At 34.5% G+C, this 14,609-nt stretch overlaps 1 protein-coding gene across 1 annotated transcript in view; it reads right to left on the reverse strand.

The window, feature by feature from the left end:
• The window catches only part of TBC1D32 (TBC1 domain family member 32), a 114,283-nt gene that overhangs the window by 41,551 nt on the left and 58,123 nt on the right, over positions 1 to 14,609 (reverse strand). The window contains exons 22-25 of the mRNA XM_006778431.2: positions 13,672 to 13,760; positions 4,882 to 5,004; positions 2,182 to 2,290; positions 1,058 to 1,151 (exon numbers count right to left, since the gene is read on the reverse strand). Coding sequence (XP_006778494.1) covers positions 1,058 to 1,151; positions 2,182 to 2,290; positions 4,882 to 5,004; positions 13,672 to 13,760 — 415 coding nt within the window. The remainder of the gene's footprint in view (positions 1 to 1,057; positions 1,152 to 2,181; positions 2,291 to 4,881; positions 5,005 to 13,671; positions 13,761 to 14,609) is intronic.

Genomic DNA, 14,609 nt, shown 5'->3' on the forward strand with positions numbered 1-14,609 from the left:
CCTAACCTCTGTAAATAGAAAAAAATAGAATTTTTGTTTCTATGCAATTGTGAAATATATAATGTATATCTCAAACACTGGGTAGAAATAAAAATAATGTATACTGATTGATGGCTTCTATTGATTCTTTTAAAGCAAATAAATGAAAAAATCCTATTTTTCAACAATCACTCCATAGAATCGAACCTATGTGAAATCAATCTTATATTATTTCTTTCCAATGTAAGTTTGATGGTATTATAAAGGAATTCATGTTGATTTAAGCTTAAACTTCTCAAATTAATGAACAGTTTGTTTGTATATGTTTATATTTTTCCTTATAATTCTCTAGTCTAAAAACTGTCTGAATTTTCACTGTTCTTATGAAAAAGTCTAAGCACCTGAACTTGGGCTACACTGGCCTCATGCCTGAGCTTAGCTTCCCTGTCTCGTCTTATCTCTGGTGACTCTTACCCTCACATTACAAATCTCATCCTTGACCTACTCCTAGTTCTTTGAATTTGCTCCTTCTAACCTGTCATTTTTTTCTGTCAAAAATTATCTTCTATAAACCAGAAAACACATTTATACTTTATTCCTTGCTTAAACATAATTTTCTTATTGTCTATTTAACTCCCATCACACTATATTACCATCCAATTACCTGATTACTTGAATATAGTCTCTAAAATTTCATGAACTACTCTAAAGTGGTTATCTGAATTTTTATTTTATTACATTTATACAATTTATATACTTATATTTCAAGTCTTGAGCACACATATACTAAAAATATTACTCTGTTGAATAAAGTTCTATATAAATAGAATAAATTAATAAAAAATCATTAGTTACTTTTTTAAACCAAAAAAATGTTCTGATAAAAATTATTTGGCATCATATTAATGTTAATTTCACAAGAAACTTGAAAAAGTGAAAATGTACAAAGAAATAGGTATCTATATCCACATTCACAAACAGAATGAAAATAATTTTAATCTCCTTTTCCAATATTTTCTTTTTTGAAATTGTAACAAAAGCACTAAAATAACATGGCATTTGATAGCAAATATTTTACCTTGTGTTTGATCAGTATTTCTTATACCTTCTGACAGATAGCAGTTTGGTAAAGGGTATGATGAAAACATTGGCCAAGGATATGGATCATCACCCTAAAATGAAGCAAGACAGATCACTTTCAAAAACAGTTTAAGATAGCATTGAATTTTAAGGCCTTCTGAAATATTATTCATAGAAATTGGCTTTGTTTCATAAAAATTTTAGAGTTGTGGTCCAACTAGTCAAAAGCTATTTGACATTATAATTCAATGCTCTAATGAATAATGACTAAAATGAAATATCTTAGAAACAACATTAAATAAGCAATAAAGACAAATATATGGTAACTTGTTCTAGCAAGTAGGACTGAGAATGATGGCTTTAGTATTTCTGTCATGAAAGGAAAATTACGGTCTTCAAAAGAAACCTGCATTTCCTATATTGCTCAAAAAACTGTTTCTTTTGTACTGTCAATTGTTCCTACCTCATGTGTCCCAGAGTGAGAGTCAAAGTAAAATGTACTTAATAACAGTAATAATAAAAAATCCAACCCTTGCCCTAGCCAGATAGCTCAGATGGTTAGTGTCATCCCAATATGCCAAGGTTGTAAATTCAATTTCTGTTCAGGGCACATATAATAATCAACCAATTATTTCATAAATAAGTGGAACAACAAAAATTGATCCCTTCCTCCTTCCCTCCTTCTTTTCCTCCCTTTCTTCCCCTCCCTCTCTCAAATAAATAAAAATTTTAAAAAAACTTAGAGAAAACCAAACTATTATTATTGATAGAGAGGTACACAAAACTGCCAATTAAATACAAAAGAATATAGACATCTAACAAAAATTAAGTGTCATGAAAGGGAAAGAAATCAAAACTAAAAAATACAAAAACACAAAAGGAAGATGACAACTTTTAAATAACATAATACCCTACTCAGCAACACAAACTAGTACTCTTGACCCTGCCATGAAAAATAGTACTTTTGTTTTAAAGTATTTGCTTTCATCCTAAAGTTTTTCTAGTAATGAGTTCAACTCTGTGATGTAGACATTTGGTAGTTGCTGTTTAGTGCCATCTGAGTTGGCTATGTTGCTTCAAAATATGTCAGGAAAACATCTGCCCTTCCTCTTACCCACTCACCTTCTGTAGTATCCTCGGAGGCAAAATTCGTTCCATTGGCCCACCAATAAGGTTTATTCTAACAAGAACATGATTTCTCTCTACTGATAATCCATCGATTATAAAATCCCTGAAAAATCAACATAGCAATTTTGTTATCTAATGGAATATAATTTAGTTTTAAAATCAAGTCACTAGAATGTAAAGAAAAAGGGCAGATAAAATTCTATAGAAAAGTCTGGAAAACAGACTGTTGTTTTTACTTAGAAATACAGATGGGCAAAGTGGGTTTGTACTTGTGAGTACACAAAACACAGCTTTTATTTGTATTACTATTTATTACTGTATTATTTTCCATATGACCTGAAAAACTACTTTTGACCCACCCTATTCACTTTCTTTTTTCTTTTTCCTTTTTTTCCCCCTGAGAATCGTAGTTTGCTGTTTTCCACATTAATGGCAGCCATGATATCCTTTCTCAAGTTCTTCAGCTGCCTTAGTAGTGTTTGCCCTATTTTGACTGCTTTTGGCTGACCTTCAAAACTCATTTGTGGCTAAAAATTTTGATGATACGCTATCCCTCTACTCTCACTCAATCCTCGAGGTTACTTCTAAGACGAGAAAGGGGAAATATTAACTTACACTACCATATTTAAACTAGAGATCTAAGTATTGCTTTGTTTTGCTCTATCTAGCAAAATAAACTAAGTCTGGAATATTTCTCCAAATTGATGACAATAGATTTTCTTTTAGTTTTATATGCATTTAGCTATTTTTGTCAGGTTATGGGGAATGATATTGAATTGTTATTTTTGACTCTTAAAAGCATCCACCAAAATGTTTCTCTCTATTTATAAAAGCTAGTAAGTAGCTAAAACATGCAAATTCAAAAACTATAAAAGATATACACTGAGAAGTATGTTTTCTTCCAGTCTCTCGGATTCTCCTCCAAACTCTACAAAGCTAACAATTCTTACATGTTTCTTTTTTGTTCTTGGAGGGTCTGTATAAAAACAAATGTGTGTTTATGTATATATCCAAAGGTTTCTTTATATTTACTCAAATGATACCACTGTATGCAATGTTGGTGCCTCTCCTTTCTCACTTAACTTTATCTTAGAGATAATTCTTTATCAAAACATATATAGCTGCTCTGTTCTAGTATCTGCATAGTATACAACTGTCCAAATGTACCCCAAACATTTAAACTTCCTGCTATGAATGGACATTAAAAAATTTTGTATGCTTTTATGACCATTCCAGAGTAAGTATCCTTGTATGTAGGCCATTGTGCTTGTTTGAATATATCGCTAAGATTATCAATGTATCCCTTAAAGAAAGCTAAACTCACTCTTTATCTTCTAGCTGTCTTTGCTAGAAAGCAAAGAATTGAGGGAGATATAACTGACATCAGGAAAGGAATGAGATTAATAAAAGAATATTTCTTTGACAAATATTACTGCATTTAAAGAAATGGGATTAAAATGTTATTTTCACAATGATTTCATCACATTTTTAGTCAAGGTTTCCTTAAGTTCTAGACCCAGAGCCTTAAAAATCTGAATGTTGCTTTTAGTCAGCCTCCACACTTCCTGCAGCTGTCAATACTATCCTTCTGTGTCAACTAGAGTACCCAGGAATGTGCCTGCTCTTCTATAATTTTCTAAGACCTACCTAAGATGGAGACACACTTTTTTGAAAATTATAGACCCAAAAATAATGCCAACTATTGAATGTGCATCCAATAAATGTCAGCCAAATTGAGGTAATGCCAACTGTGATATATTAATAGAAAAATATACCAAGGCTCTAGCCAGTTTGGCTCAGTGGATAGAGAGTCAGGCCGCAGACTGAGAGTCCCAGGTTCGATTCCTTGGGCACGTACCTTGGTTACAGGCTCAATCCCTGGCTCTGGTCAGGGTGTGTGCAGGAGGCAACCAATAAATGTGTCTCTCTCACGTCAATGTTTCGCTCCCCCCTCCCTTCCACTCTCTAAAAACAATGGAAAAATATCCTTGGGTGAGGATTAACAACAAAAAATATCAAGATATGGTCATAACCTCATTTTGCAATAATCAGAATTTATTGACTATGAACTAACATAACTAAGAGAATGGAGAAAAGAGTTCCTCTACAAGGGACACAAAATAAAATGTCTTGTTTAATGGGTCATCTTCTACATGCAAACTGAATTTAAAAGTGAAAAACTTCATGAAGCCATTAAAAAAGTTAGCACTTGTGGGGGGTTAGAGAGCAACCAAAGGACTTGTATGCATGCATATTAGCATAACCAATGGACACAGACACTGGGGCGATGGGGGCTTGCCTGGGGTGGGAATCGCTGGGGAAGGGGGGGGGGGGGGAATTGGGGGAAAAGGAGAAATATGTAAAAATTTAGAAAATAAAAATAAAAAAATAAAAGATTTGCAACAACAAAAAAGTTAGCACTTAACTAATATACAAAAAAAAAACTAAGTTAAATAAAAACTCAGAAAGTCGTACTCTGCAAGCCACCTCCAAGAATATCTATCCCAATCTTTCTAACTGTGATGTGACATTTATGCTTTAATTGCTTTATTACTGTTATTTAAATCTGTTGAATTCAGATAGTCCAGAAACATTAAACATACTATACAGAAAGTCACCCTCAAAACAGAGCATCTGCAAAGAAAACTGTTGTTATTATCATATCATAACAGACTTTATTTCCTTTTATTTTACCTGTGGCTCTCAGAGATCTCTGAGATATTTTCTTCTTGAGCATTTAGTAAGATTTCAGACACTTGATACTGAGCCTCTAACAGAAGGAGGGTGTCTAGATTACAGCATACCACACTTAATAACCTATGTAAAAAGAAATAATAAAAAGTAGATTTTATAAAATATATCCTAAAGATTTAGACTTTCTTGGTGTCTTGAATATCTACTCATAAAATTACAAATTTTAAGAAAGATCAAATAGTTATTTCAGATATATTTTAATTAATTTGAATAGCAATTGACTTCAAAAGTTTTTCTTATGAAAATATTTAAAAACCATGGGTAACGTCTACTCAAGTTTTTAAAAAAAATTTAAATCTAGATATAGTAAGTTTTTTTTCTCAACTGCTAGTTAATTTAAAAGTTAATTAGTGAACATCAGCAAATTCATAAAAACAGCAAACTGCCACCACTCCTTTCCCCACAATTAGTTATAAAAGAAATAACAGAATCATTTTGCTACCAATCCCGGGACTGTTTTGTCAATGGCTAACTTTATAATTTTCAGATCAATCTGAGAACACCTAAATACACTGCTTTATCTTAACATTAAATAAAAGAGGGGTAAACAGAAGTCATATGGCTCCTATTGCCATACAAGAAGATCCATGAAATACTCTTGCCAAGAAAACGGAACCTGAAACTAACCAATCCCAGGAGGATGCTCAGACGGAAAGCCTAAGCCAGTGGAAATACAGCACAGCCGCAGGCAGATCCGCAGTTCTACTATAGTTCTTAGCAGTAGAAGGAACAAGGCAGAACCAGTAGTTACAGACAAACCAATTATTAATTACTGGCTATTGGCTATAGAGACCAATTATTAATAAATAAAATTGACTTCCTCCATGGTAAGGTCAGCGGGGACAGCTCATAAAAGGACAAACACACACATAAAAAAAAAAACTTGTGTATATAGAAAAATGTCAGCTAACTGATAACATAACACCCTAACTTCTTTTCAACAAGAAGGTTTAGGGAAAACCTAGTGACCTTTCTGTTTTCCTTTTTTTAAAAAAAAAAAAAAAAGTGTTTTTCTTTATTTAAGAGAGAGGAATGGAGAGTGAGAGAGGGATAGAAACATCAGTGATGAGAGAATCATTGACTGGCTGCCTCCTGCACGCCCCATACCGGGGATTGAGCCCACCACCCAGGCATGTGCCCTGATACTGGGAATCAAACCATGACCTCCTGGTTCATGGGACGGTACTCAACCACTGAGCCATGCCAGCTGGGCCCTTATCTTTTCTTGAGGCTCCTAGTTCAGTGAACACATAATGAAAATGACCCTCAATGTCCTCTAGTTTATGATTTGAAAGAAGGCTTCTGTAGGCTCTAGGACAGTGATGGCGAACCTTTTGAGCTCGGCATGTCAGCATTTTGAAAAATCCTAACTTAACTCTGGTGCTGTGTCACATATAGAAATTTTTTGATATTTGCAACCAAAGTAAAACAAAGAATTATATTTTTGATATTTATTTTATATATTTAAATGCCATGTAACAAAGAAAAATCAACCAAAAAAATAAGTTTGCGTGTCACCTCTGACACGCGTGTCATAAGTTTGCCATCACTGTTCTAGAACAAGAATGTCAAACTCAAAGGCTAACACGGGCCAAATAAATGAGGCATAAGGCCCACGGGCCATGAGTTTGACATGTTTGATCTAGAAGGACAATGAGATGATTCAAGATGAACTGGGAGAAATTCAGAAAGCAAATAAATATCTGAGTTGAATTTTCTTCATTACAGAAGGAGTAAATCGAAACTTGAACAAATGATGTAAGACTTTTAAGATCTTACAAGTATTGGGAATAATGTAAAGCTTAGCAAATTTGATCCAGCAGTAAATTTAAAGAATAGCATACTGCGACCAAGTACAGTTCATTCCAGGAAGGAAAGGGTAGTCTAATATGAAAACGTTCCCTAATGTAATTCATGGCATCAATATGTAATATAAAAGAACCACATAGTCATCTGACCAGATGCTTAAAAGCTACTTGATTTAAGATTCAACATCCACTCTCTGGTCCCTGTCCTCCAAAAAATGCTAAGTAAATTAAAGAAAGGTTACTTCTTTCATTTGATTTACAAAACAAATCTATCTCAAGGCAAGAGCTAAAAGCATAAACAGGAAAAGCATTCCCACTAAGGTCATGTAGAAGGCAAAGTCGTCCATTATTATTTAACAGTGTGTTCTAAAAGTTTAGGCCAATGCAAAGAAGATGGGAGAAGAAAAAATAGAAAGGCATGCTTTCTGAAAGGAGATAATGATACTCATTACTACAGAATGATAAAACTGTTTATTTGGAAACTACTTTGTCCATGACATAAAATTAAATTTACTTAATTTTAAGAAATATTGGCTAAATACCTACTAAGTATCTACCACTGTTTTAAGTATATCACTGAACACACATGCACAAAAATCCAAGTCTGTGTGGAATGCAAAATACTAGAGGAGGGGCACAGACAATGAACAAAATAAAAAGTTAAAGCTAAAACAAAAGCTGGAAACGTGAATATAAAGTTCCAACAAGGGGGTATGTGGATGAATAGCTGCATGCAGTTTTAAATAGGATGGTTAGGAAAGTCCTCACCAAGGTGACACTTCAGTGAAGACCTAAAGGGAATGAGGAAGCAAACGGAAGTGATGTGGGGAAAAAGGGTTCCAGGCACAGCAAGCAGCCTGAGCAAAGGACCTAAGGGGAGAGCACACCTGGCGGGTGTGAAGCACAGTAAGGGGGGCCACGTGGCTGAAGGGGAATAAATAACAAAGAAGTATGAGGAGGTGAGGCCAAAGTAATGTTAGGGGTCCAGATCACCCGGGACTCTGTGAGGCCACTGAAGCTTTTCTTTGATGGCACAAGAAACAGTGGAGTATGGCTTTATTCTATGAAATGAGTATAGGATTGAGGTGATCTGATTTGATTTTACTAGGTTCACTCTGGCTGGGACAGAGGTAGAGAAACCAGTTTAAAACAAACAAAAAGGCGATAGTAAAAATTTAGATAACATAGTGGTTTAACACCAGGTATTGTCAGTAGATGACCTGTTAATTAAAAGAATGGCTCTGTGGTGGAATCCCCACACTCCTGGTACTCAGGCCCTTGTGAGGTTCCCTTCTCCTGAGTATAGGCAGGACTTGTGACTTCCCTCTGGTCACAGTATGTTAAGGTGACAGGATGATGTGATCACACCTTCTGCTGGCTCTGAAGAAGCAAGCAGCTGTGTTAAGAAAACGACACGGCAAGGACAACAAGTGGCTCCTAGGAGTTGAGGCAGCCTTCGACTGACAACCGACAAGGACTTCTTACCACTGGGCAGCAAGAAAACGAGACCCTTAGTCCTAAAGCCATGAGGAAGTAATTCCAACAATCTGCAAGTTTGGAAACAGATCCTTCCCTAATTATATATATGAACAACAATTATGTAGGGTGACCAGTAACAAAAAAATAACTTATTTCTATCAGTAATAACTAATTAAAATATGACCATGAAGAAATATATTAAAATAGCAAAAAAGATAAAAGATAATAAGAAATACACAGAACCTATATGAAGGGAGTTACAATTCATCATTGGAGAGTGGAAAAAAATTCAATAGAAAGACAGCACCTACCAGGATGAGAATATTAAATATTATAAAGATATACATTATTTTCCAATTCAGTTATGAATTTAAATGCACATTATGTAATAACTTAAAAATGTAAGGTTTTTATAGAGATCAACAAAATTCCTCCACTGATAACTTAAAATAACTCTTTAAGAGAGAATAATAAAATAAATGAAACTAGTGTCCCCCGTGGTCCCGGATCTGTCTCCTGCTTCAACAGTATTTGGCCAGAACAGACCCAGAGATGCCCCTTCTTCCAGCCTCCAACCACCCTCCAGCGTCTTATCCAGTCACCACCTTCAGAACCACCTCCTAGACCAGCCAACACACCTTAACTCCTTATTGCTGAACAACCATGCGCTCCCAAATGTATCAGAATTATTCCACCGAGGTAGAGGCTGCGGTCAACTACCTGGCCAACCTGCATCTGCAGGCCTCCTACACTTGCCTCCCTCTGGGCTTCTATTGCCACCTCGACAATGTAGCTCTCAAGGACACGGGCCACCTATTCCAAGAGTTGGCGGAGAAGCTTGAGGGTTCTGAGCATCTCTTAAAGATGCAAAATCTGAGGTACTTACCATATTCTAAATTGGGGAGATATATAACATATTTAGTCTCACAATAACTCTGTGGGAAAGGCAGAGTTACACTCCATTTCCTATATGAGGAAGGAGAGGGAGGGAGAGGTTCAGAATCTTGCCTAACATCTCTCTGGCAATGTGGTTTCAGAATCCATGCTCTTAACCACTGGGTGATGCTGCCACACACTGAGGAATGTAACATACAGCTACAAAAGACAAAGACCTCTATGGAAAAAAGAACATTTTAATGACAGTAATTAAAGAACACAATTTAAATGGAGACATTTGCCACGTTTACAGATTGGAAAGCTCAGTATTATAAAGATGTCAATTCATTCTCTATTGTTCTATAAATTCAATCCAACGATAATTAAAATCCCAGTGGGCTAGTTTGTGTGAGAAGCTGCTCCTAAAATTTATGTAGAGAGAAAAGGACTAAAAGTAGCCAAGATATTTTTGAAAACTGGAAAACCAGACATAACCCAAACGTCCATTAACAGCATAATACATAAGCAAAACACAGTATATTTATACCATGAAATATTATACAGCAATAAAAATAAATCCATTAAAATGTATGCAACATTAATCTTAGAAAACATAAGGCAACAGAGAAAAGGTCAAATATGACAGGATATATAGTCAATGGTACCAATAATATAAAGTAAAAAACAAAAATAAAATATATTGTTCAGGAATACATAACTAGGTGGTAAAAATATAAAGTAAATAAAAAATATAATGTAAATACCACAAAAGTCAAAATTGTGGCTATCACTGGGGACAAGGGAGGGAGTCATGATCAAACAAATGCATAGTGCTAGCTCTCTTTATTTACTTGGTTGGGATTAAGTGGACATTTATTTTACAGCAACTTGTTAAGCTGTATGTTTATATTTTATGCAAGATTTACGTTTTCAATATTTCATTTAAAAATTAAGTGTTATACTAAGGTAGGTAATGGGGAAAGATATATCACTATACCCAAAAGAAGTATACATGTGTATTAAACAAATGAACAAATTCAGAATACTAATAAAAGAATGCATACTTTGGTATTAGATTATGCATAAAGATTCTTGTAACTCCTGATAACAACTAATGAATGCCATTTAACATTAAATTATGCAATTGTATAATAAACAGATCTTAATGACTCATTAATTATACCAGCATATTTGTATAAGCTAGCAGCTAGTGTAAACATGAAAAGAAAAGTAACTATAAGATAATTTTATTTCTTTAGCCTAACCATAATATTAAGGCTAGGTTTTCAAAGTGAACAGATTATTTCATATACACTAATCTAGAAAAAATGTCTCAAAATTTACATATTACTGAGGCTTATAAGCAATAAATTATAAAGTTCAATTTTTATTAGTCCCAAACCAAATTTCCCCAAGTTATGAAAAAAGATTCTGCTCCTTACTTCTCACATAAAGCAAGCTGGTTATATCAAGAAGTATTCCAAAGAAAGTAAAAAATTATCTAAGGTCAATCCAAATTCATGGATAAACTAGATAAAATTTTAATGGTACATTTTTGTTCTTTTATGGACAGAGATAAAGTACAGTGGGGCCTTGACTTACGAGTGTCCCGACTAACGAGTTTTTTGAGATACCAGCTGTCTCTCCACGGATTTTTTGCATTGAGTTGGCAGAGTAATTTGAGTTAATGAGCTCGGTCTCAGAATGAGTTAAACTCATAGTCAAGGCCCCACTGTATTGAAAATAATTTAAACAACATTTATGTAAAGATATCAACAGTTACACAGGCAAATTTCAGAAGTATTTGTGTGTATGTGTGTGTCTTTCTCAGGATACAGTTAAAAATAGATTAACTTTGTCCTGGGAGGCACTGGTCAGTGGTTAGAGCATTGGCCCAAGAAATGAAGGGTCCCAAATCGACTCTGGTCAAGGCCATGTACCTGGGCTGCAGGTTCCCCATCCCAGTTGGGGTGCATGTGAGAGACAATCGATTGATGTGGCTCTCTCACATCAATGTTTCTCTCTCTCTCACCTCCCCCCTTACCCTTTCCCTTCCCCCTCTCTAAAATCAATAGAAGAAATACCCTCCAGTGAGGATTAATAAAAAAAAAAATAAACTAACTTTATCCCTGGCTAGATAGCTCAATTCATTAGAGCATCTTCCGGATGTGCCAAGGTTGCAGGATTCTGTGCTAAAAATTAAGACTCAAATTGCTCACTGCTCTTAAAAGATAATATATAAATATTAAGAATATAACATTAATATTAACTTAAGCTGACCCAACTAGTATATACTAATTAAGAGCTTCTTATGCACTGCAAAAATGCTCCTAAGATGTTTCATTGTATAACCCCAAATAATTTACAAACATCCAATTTATCACTGTAGCACCACAGACAGCTGCATAAATTGTTGATGCTTCCCAGCAGACATCAATGTATCTTTGAATATGCACCAACAAGCATAACTAGCATAATCTAGTTATAAGCAAAAGAACAGTCCTGGGCTAGATTGTTCTATTATCAATTGGTCAGGATATGAGGTGCAGCAGCCCACACAACCATGTTTGTGAGCCCTCGATAGGTCCCCTGTCACTGCTGACTGGAGGAGAGGCCACCGTGCCCTAAGTGAGCCATGATGCCAAGAGTTCTGCAGTTGAGCCTGAGGCCCTGATATCAACAGGAAGATATAGACATTGTTCTCCCTCAGACGCAAAGGGCGCCTCCCAATCTAGTCTGGAAATGGGCATTTTATATCACTGCAAAGCTAGATTTTGAAATACAACACACAGTATAATTTATTTATCTTTCTCCTCCCCCTCTTTCCAACTCCTTACCCCTAAGTGATTTAAAAATTGCATAGTCATGATGTAAAGGTCGATAATTTCTTATCTTTAAACCTTAGGACAAAGAATTTAGAATTTTTAGCATTCAGCAACAAAATATAGTACATGTGGACTCTGGATCAATACCTCATAATCAAGCACATTAATATTTCTTTGGAAAAAATGTTTATATTTAAATCTGTCAGGTTAAATAAAAACTATAAAATTTTACATCATTTTAGGTAAGATTAGGTGCAAATAGAAAAATACATTATAAAAAAATTTAGTTTCTTAAAACTTCTTCTGAACTTCAGAATTTCAAATCAGAGATTGTGGCACTTGAACCAGATAATGCCAGCAGGCAGTCTGACTCCACAGTCCTCATTAATACTATAATGCATGACTCAACTACTAGTATATGTATCAACAATGGAATGGCAAACTTTCTAGTGTAGGATAGATTGACTCCATTTGGATATTATGAGAAAGCGCACACTATGAAAATTAATGTATTTTATTCCCAGGAGCATTTTACTTCTTGGATTGCTTTGTACATGACTTAATATCCTATTGTTAGAGTTTCTGCCAGAAGAATAATAAAAATACTATTATATCAAAAAAATGCAGAAAAGGGAAGAAATTCATTCAATAATATCAATAACAAGAAGCCAAAATCTATGTTCTATCATTACAAAACTCAGGCACGTACTTGTTATGCAAAAGGAGGTTCTACTGAATGGACTTTTCCTAATATTCCTCATCACAGGTTGCTATATGATATATCTGATGTCCTACACAGAAAGTTAAAATTTAATGTGAAATTAATTTAGAGATAAAGTGCACAAGATCCAATGAATGATAACAGCTGCAGCTTTTTTTCTATCTTCTTTGAACTATTAATGAATGGTTTAATGAAGCACAGCTATTAATGAAAAGTTTCAGAACAAGATCTATAATATATATGTTTCAGTACAAGGTCTATAACATATACTACTATCAGAGAATTCTCATTTTAGAAAATTGCTTTATTTATTAGATAGAGCATTCTCCCTGACCCACTCCCTCATGCCCAAAAAATTTATTTTGCTAGTAGAAAGAAGAAAAAAATCACAAACCTAGGAAAATTTCTTTAATTCAGCTGCTTTTCAAGGTAGTAATTAGTAGATAAGGAAGCAAGTTATATGTCTAAATATGATCAACAGAGTAAGAATTTATGCGTCTCTATAGTCCAAACAAACACTTCTACTCCCCCTCTCACCGCAGCCATTTGAACATGCTAAATAACATCTTAAGAAACATACACTTAACCAGAAAGATTTAAAAGTTGGGACACTGAAATTAAATAATATGATGAACATAAAAGAGCAGAATGTGGGCCTCAAGATAAATTGGGTTTTTCTGAGCCTCTTTCAAGACTACATTATGGCAGGAGTCCAGTCTAAGACCAACCCAGAAAGCCCCAGTTGACTCCTGAGTAAACTGAATAGTCTTCAAAATGTCTCTAGTAAACCTAACAAAAGCCGGAGACACTGTAATAATATAGAACCTAAACGTGGACAATGGCCTTAATATAAAACCTAATGGCTATAATCTACTTCATGTGTAATATTACAGGAAGATAAATTACCTTTGGGTATGTTTTAAAGTAGTTTATTTTAAATAGTTTTGAAAGTATATAGAACATATTTTTTGCATGCTTTTGCAACACTGAAATATTTCTCAAGTAAAATTTAGCACCTTACCTTAGGCCAAAGATGTGTGATTGTTCATAGTTGAATAAAGAACGGATCTTAGCTTCAGAATTCAAAATTATAAGTCTATCAATAATATCCTGAAAAAGAAAGCCTTTGAGTGAGATTGTGCTTGACTGAAACCATTTAAAGAATATCAAATCAACAAATATTTATTTAGATTTGTGGTTCTCAAATTTGACTTTACATTTTAATCACCTAGGGAGCTGTTAAAAAAAAATACCCAAGTCTCATTCCTAAAGATTCTGAATTAACTGGTTTGGGTATAATCTGGACATTAAGATTTGTGAAAGTTCCTAAAATAAATTATCTAATGTTTAACCAAAGTGAAGAAATACTAATTTATATTCCACTAGAGGTCCGATGCACGAAATTTGTGCAAGAGTAGGCCTTCCTTCCCCCGGCTGCCAGCACCGGCTTCCCTCTGGTATCTGGGACCCGGGCTTCCCTTGCAGCCCCAGCTTTGTCCAGAAGGTTGTCCGGATGTCCAGTCTAATTAGCACATTACACTTTTACTATTATAGATTCTAGCTTATGAAGCCAGTGAAATACTGATTAAACTGCTAAAAATGTAAATTACTTTGAAAAATAAATATGAAATCTTCAAATGCAAAGCATGAACAGATTTGAATAGTTTATCTAATAACTATTTGAGACTTTGTTAATGTATAATCTCTGTCTATGTAAATCAGTGGTTTCCAACACTGTTTAAACATTGGAATCGCCTAGGGAACCAGATGATAGATAGATGACAGATGATTACATTTTTGACCTTGAACAAGTCACTTCTCTCTCTAGATCGAACTCTCTTCATACATAACATAAGGGACTTTGACAAGATGTAAAGTAAGATTCCTTCCAACTCCAAATTCTATTATGTTATTACTTAATTTGTTAGATTAGTTCTTTACGGATAAATTTCCTCATCA

The sequence above is a fragment of the Myotis davidii genome, unplaced genomic scaffold (assembly GCF_000327345.1).
Source record: "Myotis davidii unplaced genomic scaffold, ASM32734v1 scaffold147, whole genome shotgun sequence".
Lineage (NCBI taxonomy): Eukaryota > Metazoa > Chordata > Mammalia > Chiroptera > Vespertilionidae > Myotis > Myotis davidii.